General features: G+C 35.8%; 1 protein-coding gene across 6 annotated transcripts in view; it reads left to right on the top strand.

Annotated features, from left to right (window-relative positions):
• The first annotated feature begins 3182 nt into the window (after window positions 1–3182).
• Window positions 3183–26925, top strand: part of RBBP6 (RB binding protein 6, ubiquitin ligase) — a 39056-nt gene continuing 15313 nt past the window's right edge. For 2 of the 6 annotated variants that reach the window (XM_020995684.2, XM_020995682.2), the window contains exons 1-9: window positions 3183–4483; window positions 11955–12054; window positions 13593–13631; window positions 14520–14556; window positions 18910–18954; window positions 21107–21195; window positions 21387–21483; window positions 24585–24724; window positions 26620–26733. In XM_020995684.2, the coding sequence (XP_020851343.1) occupies window positions 4318–4483; window positions 11955–12054; window positions 13593–13631; window positions 14520–14556; window positions 18910–18954; window positions 21107–21195; window positions 21387–21483; window positions 24585–24724; window positions 26620–26733 (827 nt within the window). In that variant the 5' untranslated portion in view covers window positions 3183–4317. The remainder of the gene's footprint in view (window positions 4484–11954; window positions 12055–13592; window positions 13632–14519; window positions 14557–18909; window positions 18955–21106; window positions 21196–21386; window positions 21484–24584; window positions 24725–26619; window positions 26734–26925) is intronic. The other 4 variants (XM_020995688.2, XM_020995687.2, XM_020995683.2 and 1 more) reach the window with 3 other exon arrangements.

The raw sequence follows: 26925 nt of genomic DNA, 5'->3' as shown, positions 1-26925 counted from the left end.
CAGATCATCTCCCACACTGGCTACAGGACTTCATCATGCCCATCCATACCCCCATCCACCTAGCCCTTTCAGCTTCTTTTTATGTGTTGTCTTCTCCTTTTAGATTGCGAGTATGACTGCCTTACGACTTTCTTTTAATCCCCAAGGCTTAACAGTAGAACTTAATAGATGTTCATTGGCTCCGATATACCATGTTTATGGTTTTTTTTAAGGTTCAAAAAAAAAGCAGGCAAACTTTCTTCCTCTTCAGGGTCACAGACCAACAACTTTATCTTGTTTTGGTATCAGAAGAAACCTCCTCAAAGTCCTATTCTAGTGACACACTGTGGCATGGATGACCCTGGGTTCTAAGGCTACATCAGTGTGCCTGGCATAATGGATGCAGAGCCAGCCTCACAGTCAAGAAGACCTGGGGTCAAGTCTGGCACCCATAGACTGAGTCACCTTTGACAAGTTACCCAACCTCTCAGTGCCCCAAGCCACTCTGTTGAGCGTTATAATTTACTGAGTAGCCTTAGACTAAGGAGTTTCCTCATTAAGAATTCCCTATACCAATAAAATCACAGGTCTAGGAAATTGCTAGCTAGGATCTAGAGCTGGCAAATCTTTGTTATGGTCAACTACTAACCTCTAGGTCATTGTTGCTCTCATCTCTCATTCTGTCACTGTCTTGATCTAACAACTGACCAGTTCAATTCTTGCCAAATAAAAAACCTGGATTACCCAATACCCTACACAGCCAACCCCATGCTAGAGTTCTGCTAGAAGAACTGGAGAAAAGTCTATATTATGTAATATAAAACCTATATTATGGAATCTCACTAAAAGTCTATATTATGTAGCATAAAGTCTATATTATGTAATCTCACTAAAAGTCTATATTATGTAATCTCAACTAGGCCCTCACTTTGGCATTGAAATCCTTTTATTTTTCCCTATCACACTCCTCAGTTGATATTCCAAACCATCTTCTCTCCCCAACCCACTTCCTCTGAGCAGATAATCTTGCCTCTTGTTTTACTGAAGAAATCAAGGCCATTTATGATGAGCTCTCTCTTTTTCTGTATATCTCAGAATTCCTCTATATCACCCCTGTTTTCTCTTTCTTTACTACATTCTCTGAGGATGAGGTGACCCTTTGTCTTGCTAAGGCCAAGCACTCTACCTATGTGTTCTGAAAGTTTACACTTTTGATAATTCCTTCTTATGAGTAATCCCTCCTTATCTATAGGTTCTTGACTACAAGAGTTATTGACTCTATCCTTAAAAAAAAAAACCAACCCTCCTGAGTAGCCCCTACTATCTCCTAAAACTATTTATTACATATTTTTTCCCCTTGAACAGCCAGTCTCCTCCTAGACAGGGATGACCTCGAGACCGTAGCTTCCTCACCCCTGCCGGAATGCCATCCACTTTTATTGCCTTTCTCATTTTAAAACCCTTGTAATATACTTCCAATCCCACTACTGATTGAAATTTCTCTCTCCAAACTTCTTAACAGTCTCTCAACTGCTACATCCAAAGGCATTTCCTCCATTGTAGCCTTTGATAATGTGAACCAGCCTCTCCTCCTGTGTTCTTTGTCCTTCCTTGTCTTCTGTGGCATTGTTCTCTCCTGTTTCTCTTCCTACCTGTCTGCCCATACCTTATCATTCTCCTCTGCGATATCATCATTTATCTTTTGCCCCCTAAGTCTGTCTGTGGTCCTCTTTTTTCCCCTCTATACTCTTTTCCTAATCTCATCCACTTCCATGAGTCATCACCTCTATACACGTGACTCCAAAAGTCTGTCCCTTCAAGCCTTCAAACTCTTCTGAATTCCAGTTCTGAACTCCCTGCTGGCCATCTCCACCTGGATGTTCCACTGCCTTCTGAATCTCAACATGGTCAAAATGTCCCTCCTCTAAACCCACCTGTTTCTGTAAAAAGTGCCTCCATCCTCCTAGTAACCCAGATCTGCATGCTGAGAGTCATTCTTGACTCTCACTTCTTTGATGCAACCACTCAAGAAGAAGGCTGATGTGAGAGAGATCGTTGAGGTGGAAATGTCAAGATTTAGCAATGATTGGGCTGAGAGAGAACAGAGTCAAGAGGATAAAAGGTGAGAAACCTAGTTTTAAGGGTGAGACTGAAACCACTCCATTTGGTTTTGATGCCTTTACTAAGGGAGTACACTTCTTGTTCGAATCAATCTGACTGAACTGAGTATGAACTAAGCTATATTACCTGTGTGACCCTAGGCAAGTTGCTTAATTAACCTCTCTGAACCTCAGTTCCTCATCTTGTAAAATAGGAATAATAATTGCACCTATCTACCTTCTGGGGATAAAATGAGATATTTGTAAAGCATTTTGCAAACCTTAAAGCACCACAGTATTACAGAAACAATCTCATCCTATCTTTAAAACAACCCTGGAAGGTTGGTGCTATTATTATAATACCCATTTTACAGATGAGGAAACTGAGATTAAGTGACTTGCCCATCGTCGCACAGCTAGTCAAATGTCTAAGGTTAGATTTGAACTCATATCTTCCTGACTCCAGAAATTATTTACATAGATTGTAAACTCCTTGTAAGCAGGAACTGGTTTGGTTTTTTTTTTTTAGTTTGTTGTTTCTTTCTATCCCCAAGTTAGCATCTAGTAACCAAGAGGCAGCTAAGTGGATGGAGTGCTAGGCCTGGAGTCAAGAAGACCTGAGTTCAAATCTTCCTTCAGACACTCAATAGCTGTGTGACCTTCGGAAACTCACTTATCTTGTGTTTGCCTTAATCTGCTGGTGAAGGAAATGGTAAACCAAACCCCATGGACAGCATGGCCCACAGGCTCACTTCGAGTCGGACACAACTTAACAAGGACTTAAATGCTTGTTGACTGCGCTGCCGCAAATGCAGTCAGTCATTTCGGTCCCCAGTGGCCCCTAGAAGCCCCTCAGGTTTTGTTTCTGTTCACCAATGAATGTATCTTTTTCTCTTTCGTTTCTCCTCACCACCACCCCTTCCCCGCCAGTGAGCCACTCCCCTTTCCCTCTTTCCCACCCGACTCCGAGCCAGATGGTCTCTTCCTTTTTCCAAACAGCCTCTGCCCTCGCTTGTCATAATGCGCCGGGTCACGTGGCAGGGGACAGCGAGCTTTGTGACGCGCCGAAGCTCCGCCCCCTCCCCCTGTCCCCGCCTTTCGCGCGGAGCCCGTGCAGCCCCTGCTTAAGAGACCCCGCACTGGGGCGCTCAGGCTGAGTAGAGCAGCGGCCGCCATGTGACTGGCCGGAGTTGTCGCTGCTGAAGGGCTAACCGGCTGAGGAAGGAGACGTCGCCATCGTCGATTTCGGAGCCCGAGGTTACTGGCGTTCCCGGCCCAGGGAAGCGGAAGAGGAAGAGGAGGAAGGTGGCCGCGGCGGCCGGGGGCGCGCACAGCGTCCCTGTGCTGGCTCGGGGCTGGGGTGAGGCGAGGCCCCGGGCCTAGTGCGGCCTAGTCCCCCCAGCTTTGTCTGTGAGGAGGCGGCGGCGGTCTCCGCGGCCGAGGGGGAGAAGGAGCCGGAGCCGGAGGCGGCGGCGACCCCGTCAGGGAGGCCTCTCTGCCCCGCTTCCCCTAGGTTTGCGGGGTGCTCGTGTCTCCTCCCAGCGGGACTCCGTGTACGGGGAGGAGGAGGAGGGGGGAAGGGGGCCGGGGCGGGGGCCCGGGCCCGGGAGCTGACGCCGATCGGGAAGAAAGCTGCAGTCGCCGGGAGCTGAGCTCGGCCGGGCGGCCGCCCCAGGAGGAGACAGACAGACAGGCAGGCAAACAGGAGGCCTGTGGCCTTGGCGGACTCTGCCCCGTCCTCCCCCTCCTCCCGGGGCCTGGGGTCGCCCTCGTTGCCGGAAAGAGACAGAGGGGAGGTGGCGGCGCGATGGACCCCTGATCCCTCTGGGGGGGACTCGAACTGTTTCCCTGGACTGCTGCTGATTGCGCCGCCCGCTTGCCTGTCTCCTGCAATCCCTTAGCATGAGCGAGGGGGGCCCCGCTGGGTGACATTGTACGGCTTATACCCGTTGGATCCCTTTCCTCTCCTTTCCCTCTTCTCCCTCCTCCCTACCCAGTCCCTCCCTCCAAATTCCCTTCCCCCATACCCTCCCGCTCCCGTCTATCCATGAAGTGATTTGATTATTTTGGGGGGGGGTTCTTGGTTCAGAACCCCACTCGTGGTCGGGGGGGGCAATAAGGCCTAAGGTTCCCTCAGTTTGAGTGTTTCTGTGTGTGTACATATCTCTTAAGTTTATAAATATACATATAATTCAGAGTGTCACGTCTCATCGCTGAGCCTTAGGGAACTTTTGGCACCATGTCCTGTGTGCATTATAAATTTTCCTCCAAACTCAACTATGATACCGTTACCTTTGATGGACTGCACATCTCCCTGTGTGATTTGAAGAAGCAAATCATGGGGAGAGAGAAGCTCAAGGCTGCTGACTGCGATCTACAGATCACCAATGCACAAACGAAAGAAGGTATGAGCCCCGCAGGCGCCTAATATTTGTTTTCCATTTGGGAACTTTATCTGTAATTTTGCTTTGCAGAGGGTATATGTGTTGTGAAAGTTATTTTTTTTTTTGTAAGCCTTACTCTTAGAACAACTTAAAGTAAAATGTGACTAGAAAACGTGAGGTGTTTAATCCAGTTCTGGATCTCTTATTTCCTCTTCCTTTGCAGATTAACTGAAATAAATGAATTATAGGTTAGTTCTTAGGCTACCTGCTGCCCCTTAGCCATTTGGCTCCTTATTAACACTTGCATGAAGTGGAGAGGGAGGGGAAAACTGCTTCAACTGCAAGTCCTGTTAAAAGGATTTTTTTTGGATGACCAACTGCTTCGGTTTCCCCCAAATATAATAAGATGGTAGGGTTCCTCAGTCTTTTTTTTTTAAACTGCCTTTATCTCCTCTCCCTCCTCCCCATACCCCAAAATAGTTGTATGCTATGCTAAGGTGAGGGTTCTCCTTATTAACTGACTTTTAAGAATTTCTTCCACCATTCTTCAGTATTGGAATTGAAAATGTTTGTGGTTTTGTGTGTTTTTAGAGTCCTTAATCAGTGGCTATCATAAGAGGTGCTCAGTTTTATAAAATTCTCCTTAAAATTTGATAATTACTTAGAATATTGAGTACTGATTTTAAAATTAATACTCAGGAGACGTTTAGTGATTTTTGAACCTGCTGCAAAGAAGCCAGAAGTTTCCATATTAGCACAGATTAAGCTTTTTGAAAGCTATTAGCTTGAATGGACAATTTGAAAATTTTAAAGTAATCATTAACTTAAACGATAAAGAGTTGTGATAGATTCAAAGGAGTTGAAATAGTTGTTTGTTTTGTTTTAAATCACATTTAGTGGGGGTTAAAATTTTTTAAAGGGAGTTGTTTCCTTATGTAGTTAGAACATTTCGGATTTTGAGTTCCTAGAAGTTATACAACATCAAAGTAACCTTCTCTTTGGTAGGATTCTCTAGGTAGAGATGCTGAAAGTAAATTTTTTAATGTTCATTTTTAATTATTCTGGGAAATGTTAACAAATTCGTTCCTTTAAAATATCTCTTTTAGTTGATCTTAATTGTAAAATGGTAGGTTCCATTTCTCCAATGAATCTATTGCTGTCTTACAGTTTTGTTAGAGCATAGCACTATTGGCTAGAGTTTTTTGGGGTTTGGTTGTTTGGGTTGTTTGGTTGTTTGGTTTTTTTTTAGCACCAATGACCAGTGACAATTTTATTTGCACAACATTGCAATATTATGATCTGAAGGTTTTAAGTAAAGGAGAATTTTGCCCCTTTGCAAAACATATTCTATATTTACAAGAAATATTTTTACTTTTTTGCTTGTTTTAACCAAAACTGTTTTGCTTTAAGGTTAAAAAGTTTTTTGATTAATTGATTGCAATTCATATCAGTCACCATATTCAGCAACATTTAGAGTATTCGATAGGAAAAGGAAAGGAGTTATGCCTTTCATCACTATACTGAAGTGAACAAATTCTATGGGATTTATTGTAAAATTTTTGTAAAAATATTTGTTATTTCTTCATAAAATTAGGATGTCACCAATCATTTATTAAGCACCTCCTATGTGGCAGGCACTGTGGATATAACTATATTCAAATTAATTTTATTTTGGGTACTAGGTACAGATAATTAAAGCTCACAGATCCAAAAACCTTATTCCAGCCATCAATTTGAACTCTCATAAAGAAGCAAATGAGAATACAGTTTGAAAGTGGTTTGTAATCTTAGACTTCACAAATAGCCCTTGAGAACTTTAAGTTTCCTAACTTCCTTTGTGTTCCTTGAAGCTTTATAACAAGACTTCTCTAAGTATTTTTTTATTGGGATAAATAATACATTTGGATGTAGCATGCTTAAATCAATATTCACTTGTAGGAAGATAGTGTACAAGGCATTTGACAAATTCTTACATTGGTAAATGATAGCCCATACTGGTATGTAGTTTGCAGATATTCAAACTCTTTGGGTATAGATTTAATCTATTAATGCCCCCAAATGATTTTAACAGCAATGTTAATATAAAAACAGTGGCCATTTTTGTGAGCCTTATAAAGTATGAGAATTGTGCCACTCAATTTTATTTTGAGACTGGAATTATCTTCTAAATACTGACTTTTATAAAACTAATACACTGATAATATCTCACCTCTAGTTCATTAGTGCTGATGCAGATTTCTGTTTTTAACTGGAACAGCCAAAACAGGTTTCAAAGCTAAAATGTATAATTTCCAATGTAGAGAATCCATTAGGATCCATCATTTGTTCAAAATTCACACCAAATTTGAAGTTACACTGGATTACTATAAGAGACCTTCCTACATTGGCATATTTGTTATGCTTCTTAGGGTTGGTGTTTCATTGTTGTTGTTGTTTAATCTTAAGTATTATTTTTAATGTATTTCTAAGTAATAGTTCACCTAGGCCAGTGCTATTGCTAAATGTACTTTGGGAACCCACTTAAATAAGTGAGTGGTGATGTTTGGGTATTAATAAGTTTTTCTATGGCATTTAATCTGTTTAAGAAAAAGTTGTTCAAACAATTTTCCGTGCATTCTTTTTCTTTTCTATCTTGCATGTGAGTATGTAAATTTCAGGCCAAGTTATATTTGAGCCCCATAAATTTGGAATTGATAGGTACTGAGTAAAAGTTTCAGTGTCAAGATAATGTGAGAATTACATTGGGCAGTGGCAGTCAGTCTTAAAATTGTTACAGTCAGATTTTCTAGACTGCATCCTACATTTTTGTTTTAAGTTTGCAGTGCCATGGTAAGTACCATGGTCTGTCATTTAGTAAAACAGTAGTGGGCCATACATATTATGTATGAAACACTGTATGTATAATCTGTGTCTCTGGTTTATATAAAGACCAAGGAGGAATGATGAAAGTAATGTTATACTTGACAGTGGATTTATGAAAGTTTTTTTATATACGAATATTCAAATATTATCGAGTGCTTTTGAAAGAATAAGAATAGTTCAGAGGGCATGAGTAGTCCAGATAGTGCTGATTAGTCCAATTAATTCAAAAAAATTAATTTAGAAAATTAAATTTTAATTGCACAGGTAAACCTTTTCTTACTTGGGTTGTTAAAATGAGACTTCATTATTTATTTGGCCACCCATCACAAATTTGAATTTATTTTCAGTAGATTTTGTTAAAGGATATTGTGTAAGCAACACCTTAAGATAGCATTGCAAATAGCACACAATTTGAAGCAACTATTCTTGTCCAGCAGACTAGATGCCCAGTTAGCATTCATTGTTGTTCAGTCACATCTGACTCTTTGTAATCCCCATGGACCATGTAGTCCATGGGGTTTTCTTGGCAAAGGTACTAGAGTGGGTTGCAATTTTCTTTTCCTTAGATTAAAGCTAGAGTTACGTGACTTTCCTAGGGTAACACAGCTATTAAGGGTCTAAGGTTAGATTTGAACTGAGGTCTTCATGACTCCAGGCCCAGCACTCTATCCACTGAGCCACATAGCTGCCTAATTTTTTTAAAGCTTTTTTTAAAAAAATTAGCTTTGTAAATAGTTCCTAATAACTTGCATTTTTTAAGCACTTTAAGGTTTGCAAGGTGCTTTCCTCACAACAGTGATGTGAGGTAAGTATTTTTATCCCCATTTTACAGATAAACTGAGGGGCCTATTAACCTTTTTTGAATCATGGACCCCTTTTCAGAATAACATTTTTAAATGCGTAAAATACATTATATTACCAAAAAAAACCCAATGATACTAAAACCCATTCATCAAAAATAATTTTTAAAGAAGTTCCCAAACTCCTAACAGGTATGATTTATCTTTGATCATATAGTGTAATAAGTCTGAGATAGACTTTGTTTGGTTTGTTTTCTACTTCATCTAGGCTACTTTTCCCAAGATAAGAGATGGACCAGAATCATGTGGGAGAGGATATCCTGTGAAACAACTTAGTTTCTATTTTAAAGTCCTCAAGGGATAGAGAGCTACACCCTCTCTGCCCCCCCCCATCCCCATCTTGGAGAGTTCTTTTTTTTGAGAGTTCTTAAGGCTTATCTATTCAGGAAAATAGAAAAATTGTGGTTCATTTCCTTTTTTCACCCTGTTTATCAATAAGTGGATATGATACAGACTTCAAAAGAAAATTTTGAGCTGGCAACACAAATCGTGTTTTTAAAATGTTCACCATTACTGTTTGGTTTTTTGTTTTTATTAATTATATTGTGTCCAATATTAATCAGTCATGTGTACAAGGTAGTCTCTGAATTGTGGAACCTATCACCCATGGAATGACAGTGTACAGATTAAAATATTGTTTACCTCAGTTAATAGGAGAGTAATCCTGGAAAGGGTATATACTTTTTTGTTTGGAGATGTTGTCTAAGTATGTTCAGGACATTAGAAGCCACCATATTTCTGTAACAATTAGAAAAACAAAATATAAGCAACATTAAAAATCCGCTTAGTCCAAGCCCTTTGTTTTGCAAATGAGGAAATTGAGGCAAACAGAAGAGTAATGACTTACTTGACCTAAGTGATCATGCTTCCTGTGGAATATCCTAGAATTCAAACAAAACTATTTTGAGAACCCATGAGCTCTTGGAGGGGAAAAGGCATGAAATACAGACAAAATATATGTTGGGCACATATTTTGCTTTCCATTCTGTATCTTCACCACCCCTTGGAGAAAAAAAAATATATATGTGCTAAACTCATGAAATTCTTAATATTTTTGCTCTGTTCAAGGAAGCATAACTGCCTGAGTCAGTTTCTGTTCTTTTCTAGAGCTGAAACAAGACTCAGTTTTAGTTTTGAAGTATGGATTCTCAGTTTTTTTAATTGATCCTTCCTTGTTACTGAAATATCAAGTGTGAAACCAACCTCTTAGTTACAAGTACAGAATAAGCATATGATAAATGTTTTAAGTTTTTTTGTATATGTCATCAAATGTTTGAAGTACTAGTAATTCAGACATGCACACAGCTGGATATTTAATTTTGTTGTATGGTTGCATAGCCTTTTATATAATATCATGCCATTCAAATTTACAATTGGACTTCCATTAGGAGAACAACTGAGTGATGCAGGAGGCGTACAGGAACTTCCTGCCAAATGTGTGGATACTAAGGTCTATTTTTAGGATTCCTTTCTCCTTCTCCCCCCACCCCCCCCACAAAAAAAAGTTGATTTCAAGTGAGGCTTTACAGTGGTTTCAAACTTGAAACAGCAGTTTTATATCATAATGGAATTTAGGAATGTTAACTGCATGAGACTGAAAAATTCATAGAATATTAGTGTTAGAAGAGGTCTTAGATATTATTTAATTCATTCCTCATTTTAAAAATTAGAAACTGAGACCCAGAGAAGTTTTTTGCTCAAAATACCATAGCTAAGTGACAGAGCTAGGACTTAAACCTACTTCTCTTAACACTAAGTCTAGGTTTCTTATGATAACCACACTGCTCTTCAAGAAAGAGTTTTCCCACTCCATCCAAAAAGCAATAGTTATTTTGACAAGTATCTCTGTAGCCAGCTCCTAACCCTAGGTCTGCCATCAGTAGAATTGGAGGAGTGGAGCGAAGATAAGTAAAATGAATTGTGGTTACCAATGACTAAAGTTATTGGTGAAATGCTGCCTGTTAAATTTCATCTTGAAAATGCCAGGACTTTTATCAGGTTTTGCCATCACTTCTCAAACTCTGTCAGGGACTTTAAGGCTTGTGAATAAACCCGAAGTTCCAGGATCATAGACAGATAGTCATGATGTGGCTGGACTTAATTACTTCACCTTTTAGATTGAGACTTGGTGATATATTTCTATCCATACTCTGAGTTAATTGTCAAAATTTAGTCTTACTTCCCCTAAAAATTCTTAAATTTCTGTTTAAAGCATTGAGTAAACCATTATTATTTAAATAGCAATTTACTAATACATAATAATTGTGGAAGTGGTGTGCCTTCTCAAATTAGAACTATATATCTTTGGCAACTAATATGGTAAAAACAAATTCAAATGTCCTTTATTTACTGTCTAATACTCCTGAACGGGACTACGTAATGTAATTTAAATGATTCTAAGTAAGCCACACAACACTAAGTCAACCTGTTTTTTTTGATCAATAAAACATAATTATGTTCCTTGAGGATAGTGACTTTCATTTTTATCTTTGTGCCCCTTAACTCCTGGCATAGAGCTTTTTGTATAAAGTAGGCACTCAGAAATGTTAATTGAGTTGATCATGGAGTTAAGGGGAAGTATGTAATCAATATCATGAGATTTGGTTTTTTAAATTGCTTTATATATCTCCTTCCTCATCAGATCTTTAAATATTATAGCTAGCTGTTTAAGTAGCCAAAATGAATGTTTTGAGTTGATTTCCTTTATTTACTTAGTTCATCTAGTAGAATAAATAAGACATAAAATCACCAGATTGGCGATGGAAAAAGCACATAATTTAAATGTTTAGAGACCTAGTATCCAATTTTTAGATTTTAAAATATGTATATTGGCTTAATTGAATAGTATCTTAATTTTTTAAACTAAAAAAATTTTTTTTAAATATTTCAAGAATCAAGCATATCAGAATTGTAGGGGACATACAGCACTTTATGTTAGATGGGCACAGTTTTCTTTTTGTGGAATTACATGTTTTAGAAACCCCAATATGTACAATATTAGTGATCTGGGATTATGAATTAGAGAGACACATTACCTCACTCAGACACAGATTCTCACTACCACATAAGTGTAACTGCCAATCAAGAAACAAAAGCTGGCAATTTCCATTGATGTAGGAGTCTCTATTTAGCGTATAGAGCATGAATATAGACATACATATACAAACCCATAAATATTTATATGAAACACTTTCACAGACCTTGGCAAAAAAGGTAGTTAAAATTCAAAAGAACTTGGTTGTGACTCAGATGGGTAACCACAAATTCCCTAAATTCGTGTTTTACTGAATCTAAAACAATTTAGTATTTTAATTTTGATAATGCGAAGAATAATAAGATTTAAGAGGGAGGAAAGAAGTAGGTCTCCTTACCAGCTTGGAGTTAGAGTGGCTGCCAGCAGATCACAGATTGATCGCCCTGCTGATCAGCATAGAAGCTTTGACAACTCAACTTCCCCTCCTTAGACAGCCTAATGGCTCACCTGGCCCCACCCCTGTAGGCTTGATTTAGCCTTACTCTACCCCAGAACTCCTGAGTTCGGGTGATCCACCAGTCTCAGCCATCCTACTAGTGAGGACTACAAGTGTATATCACCATACCCAGCCTTGAGATATTTTAAGATTTTTTTCATCCTTCATCTGTAATAGATAAATCAGATTTTAAAATCTTTGAATAATAAGAATGCTTTCTTTTTATTTTTTTGGCTGAATGGGTCATGATATATCAAAATCGAAAAATGGGGTTTTTAAAAGTTCCTGTTTTATTTTCAGAATACACAGATGACAATGCCCTGATTCCCAAGAATTCATCAGTTATTGTAAGAAGAATTCCTATTGGAGGTGTTAAATCTACAAGCAAGACATATGTTATGTAAGTAGTTATCAAATTTTGTATATTCATATAGAATATTTTGGCAGTGGTATGGGGTTGAGAGAGAGCATACCAAAAGTTAAATTCATATTGTAGGTTGTTTTCCTTTATTATTATCCCATAGGTTAGTCCCAGTTTCTTCTGAGTTTTTTTCCCCTTTTTTAAACAGGTTGCCTTCTTTTGTCTTAATTACTATTTAATAACTATAGGAAATGTTATTCAAACCCTATAAAGGTTACTGGTTTATATTTTAAAAAGGATTTTTTTCCCCTGCTTTAATTAAAATTGTCTTTTCCTCACCCACATCCATTTTGCTCTATGTACCCATGTACCTACTAACTCCTACCCCCCCCCAGCTATTGATTCATAACTGTCTTTGGCATAAGAGACTCATTGAAATCATAGGCCCTATATGTTATAGCTACATGTTTTCTGCTTTCACAGTTAAAAAGTAGGATTTTCCTTATGATGTGGAAAAGTTCAAGAGATTTATGCTGGGAATTATTGTATCAGCATCAAGAGTATTTAAGCAATATAATTTGCTAACAGTCCCAAGCATTTGTTTTATTCCTTACTCCCCATACCAGTAAGGGCTGTGGGGCTAGATGGAGCAAAAAATGGGAACAGCAGTTTAAAATTTAGAAAATTCAGAGAAGAGAGCAGAATAGGCATAACTGGCAGCAGAATGATAATGACCTAGAAAGGAGTCGTAAGTACATAAGTGCCAGATAGGGGTTTCTACTTTGAATGGTGGGGAATAGGTTTTATTTTATTTTGTTTTTAACTGTTAACCAAAATGTTTCAGTGAAATAAACTCAAACTTGATAATTTTGGAAATAAGATACTAATGATGAGCATAAGGCAAAACAAATTAAAAACATTTTTGAAACTCTAACACATAGCTAATAGTATTTCTTAGAAACTACTCTTAAAAGATTAGGTCTAGATCTTTTACATTGGGAGATCATTTTAGTATAAAAGGCATGACACTATCTTATATTTATAGCAGCCAAACAAATCATAGTCCAAAAGTGTTTTAAGACCTAGCATTGTATATTAGTCTGCTACATAATAATAAGCTGACACATAACTACTGATTTAAAGCTTACCAAGAGCCTTGTGGACATTATCTATTTTGATCCTTCTTGGTGGCAAAACTTGAGTTTTTGAGAAATTGCAAGTAGAAAACTTATTTATTGTACTATAATTATTGTACAACTAATTATTGTAGTGTTATAAATGGTATAAATTTATTGTTTAACTTTTTTTTTTCTTCTCCCAGAGTAGTGAACATTGTTTCTGAGTAAATAATGCAATCTACACCAACCGTCAGGGAAACTTCTAAAAGGAAGCGCATAGCAAATGAGCACATGCCTTTAACACTAAAACTTGCATGTCAGTTCACTAAATATAACATGCAAAATAGTTTTTATGGAACATAAGATTTCATTTGTAGTAAAACTTCTAACATCTGTAAAAATGCTTCTGAATTTTTTGTTAAGCAAATATTGGAAAATGAAAACTTTCTTTTGTCACAGGACTTCCAAATCGCGCACAATCCTAGAAACTCCTTTCAGGTGATATTCTAACACTACTTTATAGTCAACATAGCTTAAATTGTTAAAAATAAGACTGAACATGTAAGGTTTATGTTTAGTATACCCCCTGGTGTGTGGGACTCTTTAAAGGAATTTCTGCTTGGGCTTACGAGTACTCTTGATCTCTCTTCCAGTGTTCTATCCAGTTCTCAGTAAAGCACATTTTACTCATTCTTTTTAACTGAAGTACTTTGTCCAACTGTGTATGCTCTCATTTCAAGATTAGAATTTTAGCTTAACTTGTTTTAACCTTTCATTTACTACTTTGTCACTGCTTTGGAAAATTAAACAGAAAACCAAGTTTGGGCCTGAATGCATATTGCTGATTTAAGAATATGTGCAGCATAGCAGTTCCTCACGGACCCAAAACCTAAATCTTTACTACAAGTGTGCCCTGCTGTTTTAAAAAAAAAAAGTGAAAATCAAGATTTATTTAGGAAAAGCTAAACAAAAAACTAACCTTGTATTCTTCAGTGTGAAAAACTCTCAAATACAGGCTTCCATATAGCAAATTTTTATTATAGCTTTTAAAGTAATACTGAAATTACAGTCTTCTAGGTATAATACTTTAAAAAAAAAAGCAAGGTACAACTGTATTATAATTCCAGAGCAAGACTTTTTTTCTTTACATGTAATTTATACCTTAATTTCACAGAGGTTGAAAGCATTTAATCAAATTAGATGGTACATTTGTAACTGCAAAGATTAATTGGTGGTTGTTGCTCATAGCATCAAAGGAGAATTGTATTTTTGCGTATGTGCAGTATTTATGTATGTATTAAGACTTTATCAGCACAGATATTCATGAAATATTTGACACTGAAAAAATCCATTGGATATTCTAACAGGGCTTGTTTTGTTTTTTAGAAGTCGAACTGAACCAGTGAGTGGAACCTCAAAAGCAGTATGTAAAAACACAATCTCACACTTTTTCTACACATTGCATTTAACTTTAAAACGTTTAATGTAGCAGTGAAATGTGAATCCGTTTTAGAACTTTTCATTTTTCCCACTGCAGTACATCTTGTAAATACAATGTATTTGCTTACAGTTTAGTTGAATATTATATTTATACCATAACTTGCACACTTCTATTGTAGAAACTGATAACTTGTGCCAGGAAAAGCACTGTATTTCATATTGAATATGATAGATTTACTTCCTGTATGACTCTGTGTTGTACAGATAATGTATGATCCTTTTTAGATCATGTAGGTTTAAGGTTTGCACTAAATGAACATGATGCCATGTTCTACATCTGTCTGTCTATAGTTAGTATTTTGTATGTATGTATAGGCTGTTGTGTGCTTCTTGTTTTTTGCAATAAAAAATGTTTGGAGTGTATACCTTGCCATTTTCACGTTGTATCACTTAGTTTTTGTTAGATTTTTTTTTTCTGCCTGCCAGATGGCTTGAAAAATGCGATAGAAACTTCTGTGAAGTTTTATATTGTTAAAAGTTTGATGTTTCTTCCTAACCTAGAACTTAAACACTCGTGCAAAGAGCTCTCCAGGAGCATTTGATGCAGTTAAATTATTCATCTTCTGCATTTGGAAATTTGAGCTCTTTTTCTTTGTTTAAAACTGTGCTATGAAATAAACCTTGAAATTGTGCCCCTAGTACAAACAGGTCTTAAAATGGTTAATGGTTTTACTGGGTATGCAAAATAGTTTTCTGAGGTTTTAATTATTTGGATCTCCCACTGAAGTAAGCAAGTAGACTTAAATATTTAGATTTCAAAAATTATTCTTTTTTTTTTATGGGGAATGGGGGAAAGGAGGTTTGGAGGTGTGAAGACATTAAGGTGCTACACAACTGTAGGTGGGATCCCCAGCTGTAGTAATTTTGTCAGCAGTGGTTTTTCTTAACCTGGTTAATGTTTTTTTAGGTCAACTATATCACAGGTTAAACCCTACTTAGTATACCACCAGTTTGACAACAGCTTGGGTAAAAAAGGCAGCAATATTCTTTTAGTTGTGAAAAGTAACTTGATCTGATTCAAACAAAACACAAGGCTATAGTAATTGGTTCTCTAGATGTTCTATTTCTCATACTTGTACAGAATCCAGATTCCTTGCTAGTTTATTTATCCATTTTAAGGACTGCTGATCTTCATCTAGAATGATGTATGAGTCATTGCACTAACCCTATATCATTGTGTTCTCAAATATATTTTAACTTAAAGGTTTATGAGTTTTGGGCTTGTATTCTATAAAGAATATAGCCTTTAGTTCTCGTGGAACTAGACATACTTATTCTCTTATTCGAAGCTCACAATTCCTACATTCAGAGTACTTTACTTTTTTTTCTTTTTCCTTTTTTTTTTTTGGTTTTTATTTTGAAGCATAAATCTGTAAAAATTGTCCAGATTTCTGTTTTTTGCTGGTGATTGGTTTAAAATTGATTTTTAATGCATCAGTGTGTATCCAAATGCTAGTGCAAATTAGCCTAACTGTCCCGGTGACTGTAGTAGTTAATGTAATGCATTTGTATAAACCACATTTACAGTAAATGAACTAATTCAGATGAAACTTTTATTTCTTGAAAACAGAATTCTTTTCCTTTTTTTGTTTACTAGCATGTGTATAAACACAAAATCACATGTTCATAAATAAAGTTAACATTCTTTTAGCCTCGTGTGTTCCCTGGCATGTCTGTATTATACTTCTAAGTAGTAGTTTATTTTGAGCAATTTTTTAGGTTTTCATTTGTTTTATTAAAAAGAAACATTCTTTAAAGAATAGCCACTTAACAGTAGGTAAAAGTGAGCTAAAATGGAGTCATTAGTTAACTTTTTATCCCCAATGTATACTTGGGGTATATTTTCTGACATTAAAGCTTAACAAGTCTGGACCATAGGTAGGGAGAGTACATAAGTATGTATTCATTGGGCATTACTATTATAAGTTGCTGCCTGAATTTCTAAGACTAAGAATTACATGGATGGAAGTCATACACAAAATTTAAGGCATAAGCATCATAGACTAGATTCATTCATCTGGTTGGTAAAAAGAGATATATCATCTTTATGCTTTAAACCAATTCTCTAGTTAAGAGATAATTTTCTAAATTGCCTTTATTTCGTTTAGTCATCCTTCCATGTTAATGATATGAAAACTAGCTGTCTATATGCTGATATTAAACAGTGAGAAATGAATTTTATAGTCTTTTAAAACTGAGAACAAATGTCTCCTCAAGCCAGTAAAATGGTGTGTATATTCTGATTTAAACCATTGCTCACAGAATCAAGACCACTGACTAGATGCAGAGGTTGGGTTCTTTTCATTTCAGCAGTTTACATATAAAGCAAGAATGAGTCTGTAACATGAATCATTGTCACTTTTGGGAGGACTTTAAGCAGTAGTCTTCATTAACTCAGATACTTTGACAGTAGCTACTTGGTTGTTTGTTACCTAATACTTGTGAATCCCTAACTTTTTTTTTTAAACACTTTGCCATTTTCCACTCTTAAAGCCTTTGAAGTATGTGGCAAACTAAGTTGGGTTTTTTAAAGTTCCAAGTACTTAATTTATGATAAACTTGGCTTTTGTGGATTACAGTCTACTTAGGTGTCACAACACCTCCATAAAAATAAGTCACTGTTTAATAATTTGGGTTTCTTTTCATACAAACCAAACCCTATCTAATTCATTGAGAAGACAGTTTGATATGCATAGTAGTGTTCAGTGGGAGGCTAAAGTGGAAACTAGAATGAAGGTGAGATATGGTATAAAAGGGAAAAGATAGCCATATCTTCAGATGTATTGGGGGTAGGAAATATACCAAGGAATTAATTCTTGAAATTAATAGTCACTCATTTTATTTACAACCTCTGGAGGTAAGAAAATTATTATTCCTTACAACCCTCCTCCCTCCCAAGGAAATCAGGTCAGTATCGACAAAATTTGTATTGCCGATTTAGGTCCAATCAGAGACAATATGAATCAATTTTTTAAAAGCTGTTCATTTTTTTTTTTACTTTCCCATTAAAAACGGAACATAGGTGGTGGCTGACAATGTTCCTTGCTTTAAATTTCCTCCAAAACTGATGTCAGATTCAAAAGGTTTTAGATTTTGATCACTTTAAATATTGAAGTATAATAGGTCGAAACTTAATATTTTGAAAAAATATAAGCAAGACATTTAATAAAGAACTATTTTCTCCTATTTACTCATTGGAATATTTGTTTTAGGCAGATAACTTACATAGTTCTTTTTTTTTTGACATTTTAAATCAGTTACTCTGTGTGGCTGAATTCAGTTAACATGTATTTTATACATAAGCAGGTCATTGTATACATACACTTACAGTGAGCTCATATCAAAGTTAACTTTAGTATATATCGTGGAGATGTAGTTCCTCCTACCTGGTACTAAAAATATCATTTTAGGTGGTTGAATATTGAAGGTAATTTTTGAAAAATTGAAATACATTAGGGTCAAGGTCCCTTATTTCCTAGCAGTGTACACCTTAATTCTATTTGGCCAGTATAGTGGCTTTCTTAGAGACAGGGTGAAAATCTTACTGACTACCTTTCCTTCAAGGGTGAAAATGAAAAGGTTCATGCCTCATAGTGACTATTTTCCTCACCTCTACAGGATGCCTTATTTTTACTCCCTTCCCTGCCTCCTACATTTCGTTTGAAATCTTTGCCTTAACATAGCTTTGCTTTTTTTTTTCCTTATTTCTTTTTTTCCTTTTTAAAACAAGAAGCTATGTTAGACTTTTCAGGAGACTAGGCACATGTATTCACAATAACAGTGACATTTTAGATGGGAGCAATCTTGAAATATTAAAAACACTTTTCTGGTTCTTAGACTACCTTTTATTTTAAAACTCAATTTTGGCAGTGTGAAAGTCTGCACTGACAAAGATTGCAGTGTGCAATCAATCAATCATGAACATCATCAGTTAAAGATAGAGGATTGAAAGGTGTGGAATTTTTCTAGTACTTTTTATTATAAGCCTTCTATTTGATATTCTTTCCTATCCCCAATCTCTTTACTGTAACTGAAACCCTCACATGTTATCTTGTGTTTGATATATATCAGCATAGATATACAGACACATTTATGAGAGGAATAAAGTAGGATCAATTACACTTTAAGTTCACATGGCATATAATAGAAAACATGCTCTTTAGAAAACTTTAAGGAAATGCCCAGTACTTGATTTTAAACAGCATTAGGGCTTAATTATCACTTACAGATGTTTTCAGTGTGGAACTTGAATGTGTGTTTAATTTTTTATGAACAGATTGATGACTCTTCTGCGTCTATTTCTCTGGCCCAGCTTACAAAGGTATATATACATATATATATATATATATATATTCTTGAACCACTTGTATTTTCTTATGAATAACTTTGTATTTGGTGCAAATTTTTCAAAGGGGGGAATTAATTTTATTTGCAAAAAAATGTACATTTATTTTTTACTATCCTGTAAAGAGTAGTTCCAATTTTGGGAAGATAGGGGAGTACCTTATCAGCCTCAACATAATGTTGGAGTATTGCTCATCTTCAAGACAGAAAGAAGAAGCACATGAAGCTACATTTAGCAGTTTTTACCTCATGCATTTTTGCTTAATTTTACATTGGAAACTAACAAAGTTCGGGAGGAATTTCCTGTTTGGCTGTATATTATGTGGACTTATTTAGACAGCCAAAATAGAAGCTTTTCCTTAATACATGGACAATCACATGATTATTTCTTGGATTTCTGAATTGACCTGATGGCCAATATTTTGAATGTTTCAGTTGCTTGGTTTCTTTGTTTTTTGGGGTTTTTTTAAAATTATAGACTTGTGGTCTGTCTGCAGTAGACAAGTTAAGCAACCTAATTTGTTTGAACACAGACTATGTAAATTGTGTAAGTGTATATAACTGTTTATAGGAATATACCAATGTATAATGTTTGGCATATGGGCAAAATGTCACTTCTTGAAACTGTTGTATATGCCATGTTTTGCTATAAGATTGCTTGCATATATATTCTGCTCAATAATGTGTACCTTTTGTTTGGGAAAGCACTAGTGACTTGACTATACTGGACAAATAGAGTTATCAACTTTTCAATAAGTAAAACTCATCTCAGAGTAGACAGATGTACTTTGGAGGTGAAGTTAGGAGTTCTCCAGCTTATAGCTTCTCTTCTTTCCCCTCACCCCGACCCCACCAACTATCAAGAATTTTCACAATCTTACATGCTTTAGGCAAGCCAAAATTAACATGAAAGTGAGGTGAAAAGATAAATTTTCCATTAGTGCTGTCCCTATCCTGTCCTTGGTTTTGTTTTAGCTTGTGTCCATTTTTTTTTCAAAAAAATGTGAAAACTGTCCTAATAGTGAACATCTTTTAAGTTACTGTTTTTGAAGAATAAAGATTCAGATAACCTCATAACATAAAGCAGGTTAAAACTGTTACTTACTTTAACCTCTTAATGCAGTGTGGTTTAGCATAGAGGCAATGTCTTTAACAGTTTACTGTTTTATTCTTATGTATTACAAATGCCATATTTGAGTTTTGGTTTATTCCTACTAATGTTTTGCAGGGGGAGGTTTGGGAGGATTTTTGGTTTTTCTTTTTTCTTTTTTTCTTTTTTTTTTGGTTGTTTGTAAACTAATGTTTGGGTTCAAACAAATTAGTTGTTAAACATCTGTAATCAAATTTTCTGTAAATGTTACTGTCATTTTAAGCTGTGTTAATGTTAAGAAAAGTATTGTATATGAAATTGACAATAAAACATTGAAACTGGTTGCTTGTTTTGTGAATGAATGTAAAAAGGTAAAACCCAATGAATGGCTGATCTGAATGCTAGTAGATGCTTGAAGAGTCACTCCCTTAGACCCTGCTTGTATCTGGACTAGTGTATAATGAATTATTAACATGGTAAATCTTTTCTAAATTAAGCATCTTTAATATTTGAAAGGTAGCTTGACATAAGTTTTAGACCTACTTAAATTAAAATTTTGAATAATCTATCATAACTTGTAGTCATGTAAAATCAAAATCTAAATATTAATTTCTAATTCCTTCTACAACATACTCAGATTTCTATACTGAAGCTATAATCCAATTAATTATAGTTATAACATGAAATTTGAGATTTCATCTAAGAATAAGAGAACATCCAAAAGAGTGGGGGTTTTTTTTCCTGCACCTAACATCAGTCTAAGTTTAGAGAAGATACACAGTCTTATTATAAAGTACAAACAGGGCCTAAGGTTTTGGGTGCCCCCAAGAAATATTTCTCAAGTAAACAGACACCCAAACATCATGTAATGGCTTAAGGAACTCCCCAGAGCATCTTCAGGAGTATATATAAGTAGCTTTTTTGATGCAACTTTAGTTAGATGCTGCTCTTTACAGGATTGGGTGAGTGGTGTTGTCTTTGGCTGTGTGGACTTAAATGTGTTTCTAATGTGTGTGTCAAATAATTACCTGTTAAACAGACTGCCAATCTGGCTGAAGCCAATGCTTCTGAAGAAGATAAAATTAAAGCAATGATGTCACAGTCTGGCCACGAATATGATCCAATCAAGTAAGTTCATAAGTTGATCCTTTGTAATAGTAAAATGGGTGGGGATTTTCTTTGCATTGAAAGGGGGGAAAATGTAGTTGATCTTGTGTATATGTGCGTGTGTGCATTTGTGTGTGTGTGTGTGTGTGTGTGTGTGTGTGTGTGTGTACACATATATCCGTGTGTCTATATATCTTATTTTTAACTTTCAGTTACATGAAGAAACCTCTGGGTCCCCCTCCACCATCCTATACCTGTTTTCGCTGTGGTAAACCTGGTCATTACATAAAGAATTGCCCAACAAATGGGGTAAGTTCTATGAATCAAACAGATATTTGTTTTATAAACATACAGTCTTTTCCAAATCCAAAAACATTACTATAGTATGAAAACTAATTATTCTTTGAATTATAGAGTGAAATAGTTCCTAATGTGGGGTAATTAGCAGCTAATGAGAAGTTCAGTCTTACATTCAGCTTCAAATACTATAAATTCAGTTGACTTAAAAAAAGATCAGTGGCTAATGTTAGAAGAATTTTTAACATCCAAGGTAAATATGTTAAAAAAAAAAACCAATAGTCACTAACAAGAAAAATAAAAGGTCTTTAGGCATCTCTTGTCTGCATTTAGAGATCATAGGATCATAGACTTAAAGTTGGGGGAGACTTAAGTTCATCCAGTCTCATCTTCCATTTGCAAATGAGAAAATGAGCCCAGAGAAGAGAAATTACCTTCTCAGGGTTACGTAGGTAGTAGTTAAGTGGCAGAGCTGGGATTCAAAATTACCCTCCTTAACGAACATTAATTTTTTTCATTGAGTATTGGGTAAACTTCCTTGGAACTGTATGTAACCAAATATGAGTGTAATAATGTTAGCTCTTAATACAATTGAAGTTAATACGATTTTTTTGTATTTTCCCTAGCGGGGAAGAAAATAGTTAAATGGTTAAAATTTTTAAATCCAAGGTGTAGTTTTCATTAATTTTTTTTCATAGCCTCCTAACTCATGCTATTTGTTTTGAGTCTTCAATTATGTTCAAATGCAGAAAATTTAAAACAATAAATTAAAGAATTTCAAAGTCTGATGTGCTTTCTTTTTTATGACATTAACAGAGTTGTGAATGACATAACATTTACTCTTATCTGACTCCCTAATGTTGAAGAAAATGTGAGTGAGGGTCAGTGAGGTTAAGTGACTTGTCCAGGGTCACAGGCTAGTTAGACAGGGAGAGTCCAAGCTAGGCCTACAATCCAGGTCTTCAGTTTCATAATATGGTACTCTTTCATGTTGCCTCTTCACTGACAACATTCATTGGTATTTTAACTTTGATGAGACTTTTGCACGTTCCATAAATCCAAATAATTAATTGAAAGAGCTAAACAACTTCTTTTGCCTCAGTTTAGTGATCCACCAGTGTATAGTGAGAGGCAGTAAAGTTGTTCAGTCATTTTCAGTTGTGTCTGACTCTTTCTGACCCTATTTGGGGTTTTCTTGGCAAAGGGACTGGAGTGGTTTGCCATTTTCTTCTCCAGCTCATTTTACAGATGAGGAAGCTGAGGCAAACAGGATTAAGTGACTCACTCAGGGTCACACAGTTAGGAAGTGTCTAAGGCCAGATTTGAACTCAGGAAAATGAGTCTCCCTGACTATAGGCCCGGCGCATTATCCAATGTACCACGTAGCTACCCCAATAAGGTCAGTGGTCTGTGTTTATTAAAGTCACTAAGTTAGAGTTAATTGCTTTCCATTTACATTTAAAATGGAATGCAGTCCTATATTTTTCATCATTTCAAATTTTACCTTTTTAAAGAATAATTTTATATGTTAGCTATATTGAAACAAATAGAAGATTGCTTTTTATCAGACATTTTTATCTTTCAAAGCTTTGCAAGGAATCAAGTTACATGGGAAAAAACATGAATGGGAAAATTCAGTAATAACCCCATGTTGTCAAATTCTTAATTCTATACTATTTTCATACTTTATCAGATAAAAATTACTGGCCTTTAGATAGCACCCTCATGTTTTCAAAAGGCTTTATATACATCATTTCACTTGGTCCTTTCAACAGCCTTCTAAAGAAGTTAACTTAAACATGTTATTTAACCTCATTTTGCAGATGAAAACTATAGGCTCAAAAAGTTAACAGACTTGCCCAGCCACTGAATATGAGAGGCAGGATAAGTCCTACACTCTCTTTACTATGTCATATTGACCCTAATAAATCACATCTGACTACAGTCCTTCCTACTGACCTGTGCTTTTTTTCCTAGAAGTCTAATGTCTTCCTTAGTATTTCCTAGTAATAAGAGGACCTTGAAGTACAAATAATGGTAGGTAGTACTGAGCTGCCTGCATTTTCTTGTTCATTCTTAAGCTTCTAGTAATTCAATTTCAGAGTCTTTTCTATGTCATTTGAGTTAACATTTCAGTAAAAAGAGCATAAAATTATAAGAAAATTACTTTTTAATTCGATTAATCCTAGTAATCCAACTGAAATTGTAATGCCAAGGAAGCGTTTAGTAATGAAAAAAGCACTGAGTTTGGCATCCTGGTTCTCTTGATACTTGTGTGACCTTGAGCAAGTCATTTAACCTTTCTGGGTCTCAGTTTCATCATCTGTAAAATTAAGGACTTGGACAAGATAATCTCTCCCATTCAGAATCTTACTTTCAGAAGCAATGTGTGTACTCTGAAGTCAGTTTATATTTGTGGGTGTGTTTGTTTTCAAGTAAGATTATATGAAGACCAGTAAAGAAGCCTTTTAACTTAAATGAGTAAATCAAGAACTACATAAGATAATTGATCATAAAAGGATATTTTAGTCTGTTACAGATATTTTAGCTCTATTTTACTTCTTACTGGAGGGGTCCCAGGATTATCACACTGAAACAACTTTTTGTTTAACCAGAATACTATATATAAGGACTTTTAACATTTTAAAGTTGAAAATTTTTTTTCTAGGTAGAATTTTTGTTATAGCTTCATTCTGAGAGTGGAATGAAAAGACTAGAATTTGGCTTTTGTTTTTAACTAGCTGTGTGAATTTGGGGCAGATTATTTAATCTCATTAAGTATAAATAATTTATACTTCCTACCTTTTTTTGTTTTTCGTTTTTTTGTTTTGGTTTGGTTAGGCAGTGGGGTTTAGTGACTTGCCCAGGGTCACACAGCTAAGTAAGTGTTATGTGTCTGAGGTCGGATTTGAACTCAGGTCCTCCTGAATCCAGGGCTGGTGCTCTATCCACAGCACCACCTAGCTGCCCCTATACACTTCCTACCTTTAAAGTGTTATGTAAACCATAAAGCTATATAAATGTTGAGTGATCATCGTTAGTAAAAATTTGGCTGTTTAAGTATTTTGTGTTATTTTCACAAATGAAAACATTTGTGGTTTTTTTTTGACTAGGATAAAAACTTTGAATCAGTTCCCAGGATTAAAAAGAGTACTGGAATTCCTAGAAGTTTTATGATGGAGGTGAAAGATCCTAACATGAAAGGTGCCATGCTTACCAACACTGGAAAATATGCAATCCCAACTATAGATGCGTAAGTACTCAGGTTAGAGGTGGGGCAAAAAATGTGACCTGTGGAGACTATAGGTCCCAGGGTGCAATGCTATTGTTTTGTTGCTTGTGAGTTGGCTATTTATACCCGGTAGGGAACATTGTATGCTAAGACCTCTGGTCTCCACAAGTTGCATTTCTATATTAAGGATGAGAGGCTGCAGTCTGCTCCATTTTAAGCAAATTTTAAGTGGGTTTTGGAATTTTGTAAAATTGTCCATGTGGGTGCCCCTTCCCTTGTAGTCTTCTAATTTTTCTTTTCCTGGCATTCCCTGCCTTTTTCCTCATTCACATACATACTTGCACATGTTCCCCTAGATTTATTTTCTGTTATAGGCAGTTTATTTTGAGAGTGAGGGAGTTTACATATCATCATGAAATCTGAGATAATTATTTTAGTTCTAATGAATTTGGATCAAAGTTATGTATTAGGGGTTAAAAGATAAATGTGCTGAGTAATACATACAGCAGATTTCATGTTAGTTGTAGGTTTAAGTATATTGTAAGTTTGAAAATCTCAGCTTCAGGAAGGTTAAATATTAGGCGAAATTGGTTGTATTGTTAAAAGTTGATTGATGATTACTTTGTTTTAGTGTCATGTACTCTTAAGAAGATAAAGGAGGACAGTATCAAGGGCCATAAAATTAGTTTTATCATCTGGTAAACTAAAATATTTTCTCCAGTGGTTAACAAGTTATTATTTATTGCTCTCTTTATTCCATTTGGCATCTGAATTGTCACACATAGAAGATGAATTAGATTTATTCTGCTTTGCGCTGAAAGGCAGACTGGGAGTGGGAATCTACAGGGAGGCAGACTTTGGTTAGATATAAAGAAACATTGCCTAACATGTAGAACTTGGCCAAATGGACTTCTCTGAGAGTTAACCAAATTCCCTATCTTTGGAGATATTGAAATAGAGGTTGGATCACTCCCTTGTCAAGGATGTTGGAGAGGGAATTTAAGGGTCGGGTTGAGGTTGACCTTAATGCTCTATAAGGTGTCTCTTAAAACTATGAAAGGCTGTATGAAAATAAATACTATATGAGAAATACAGAATGTGGATAACCCTTGATCTCCAGATGTTTTTTTGGTCCTATACAGTGTTAATGTGCAGAAATGAAACACTTCTTAATATTACATTCAACAAATATTTGTTATGAGAGTCCAGTGAGTGAGCCAGTAAGAGAGAAAGTGATGTACACATTTAAAGTGGAATGAAAAGCCTAAAATAGTAAAGAAGACATTGAAAATACTATTGTTTTGTTTTAGTTCACAGATAAGAATTAGATTATGTAGAGCTTTAAATGAAGTTTTGTTTGTTTGTTTTTTTAATTTTTCTCAAATTCACCTCCCCTTCCCACTTGTACCCTGCTCACTTACCCATACCATCCACTTTATATCAATCACTGTCCTGTGTTTTTGTGGTTTCATATCAAAGCAGCTTGAGCATATATACTGTCTCTACTTCAAAGACATTATATAGAAATTTCCAAACAAATTTAAGCTAAAATTGCTTTTTCAGCCCAGACACTATATATTTTAAGAGCAGACCTATTCAGTTATATTTTACTTAAATGGGTTAAAAGAATATAAGTTGTGGTGGAAAAATTAACATTGCCTGTGAACCCCAACTAATAATTAACCTCTGCTTTTGAAACCCCTCTTGAATGCTGAAATACAAAACCCCTTTGTGCCAAACACACAACAGATATATTGGGGAGAGATGGGAGACCAAAATATTTTTAAATGAAACCTTCACCCTCTCCACTAACACCGCTGGTAAGCAACTCAGACTCTTCTGTTTCTTTCTTTTTTCTATCCTCTCCTCCTCTTCTCTTCTTTTTTTTTTCTTTTTTTTTTCTCTCTCTTGGGCAGTGGGAGACTCCTCTTTCACAAATTGGGAACAATGGGGCATAAGCAAATTGATACTTATTTCTGGAATCGTGGTGATGTCTATGGAGCAGCTGCAACACAAATAACACACCTAAGGTACCCTACTACCAATACGTACAGCTCAGATTCTTTCATTTTCCGCATTGAGAGCTACACACTGTTCCTTAAATGAAATGGAAAGGCATTTCTTTAAAAACTTAAGGCCTGACATTCCTGTTCTACAAATTTGCTAGATTTGTACAAGGGAAAGAAGGGTGGTTGCAGGGGAGGGGATAGCAATATTTGGAA

The sequence above is a fragment of the Phascolarctos cinereus genome, unplaced genomic scaffold, assembly GCF_003287225.1.
Source record: "Phascolarctos cinereus isolate Bilbo 61053 unplaced genomic scaffold, phaCin_HiC Scaffold_4;HRSCAF=312, whole genome shotgun sequence".
Taxonomy (NCBI): domain Eukaryota; kingdom Metazoa; phylum Chordata; class Mammalia; order Diprotodontia; family Phascolarctidae; genus Phascolarctos; species Phascolarctos cinereus.
This window is presented reverse-complemented; position numbering and strand designations above follow the sequence as displayed.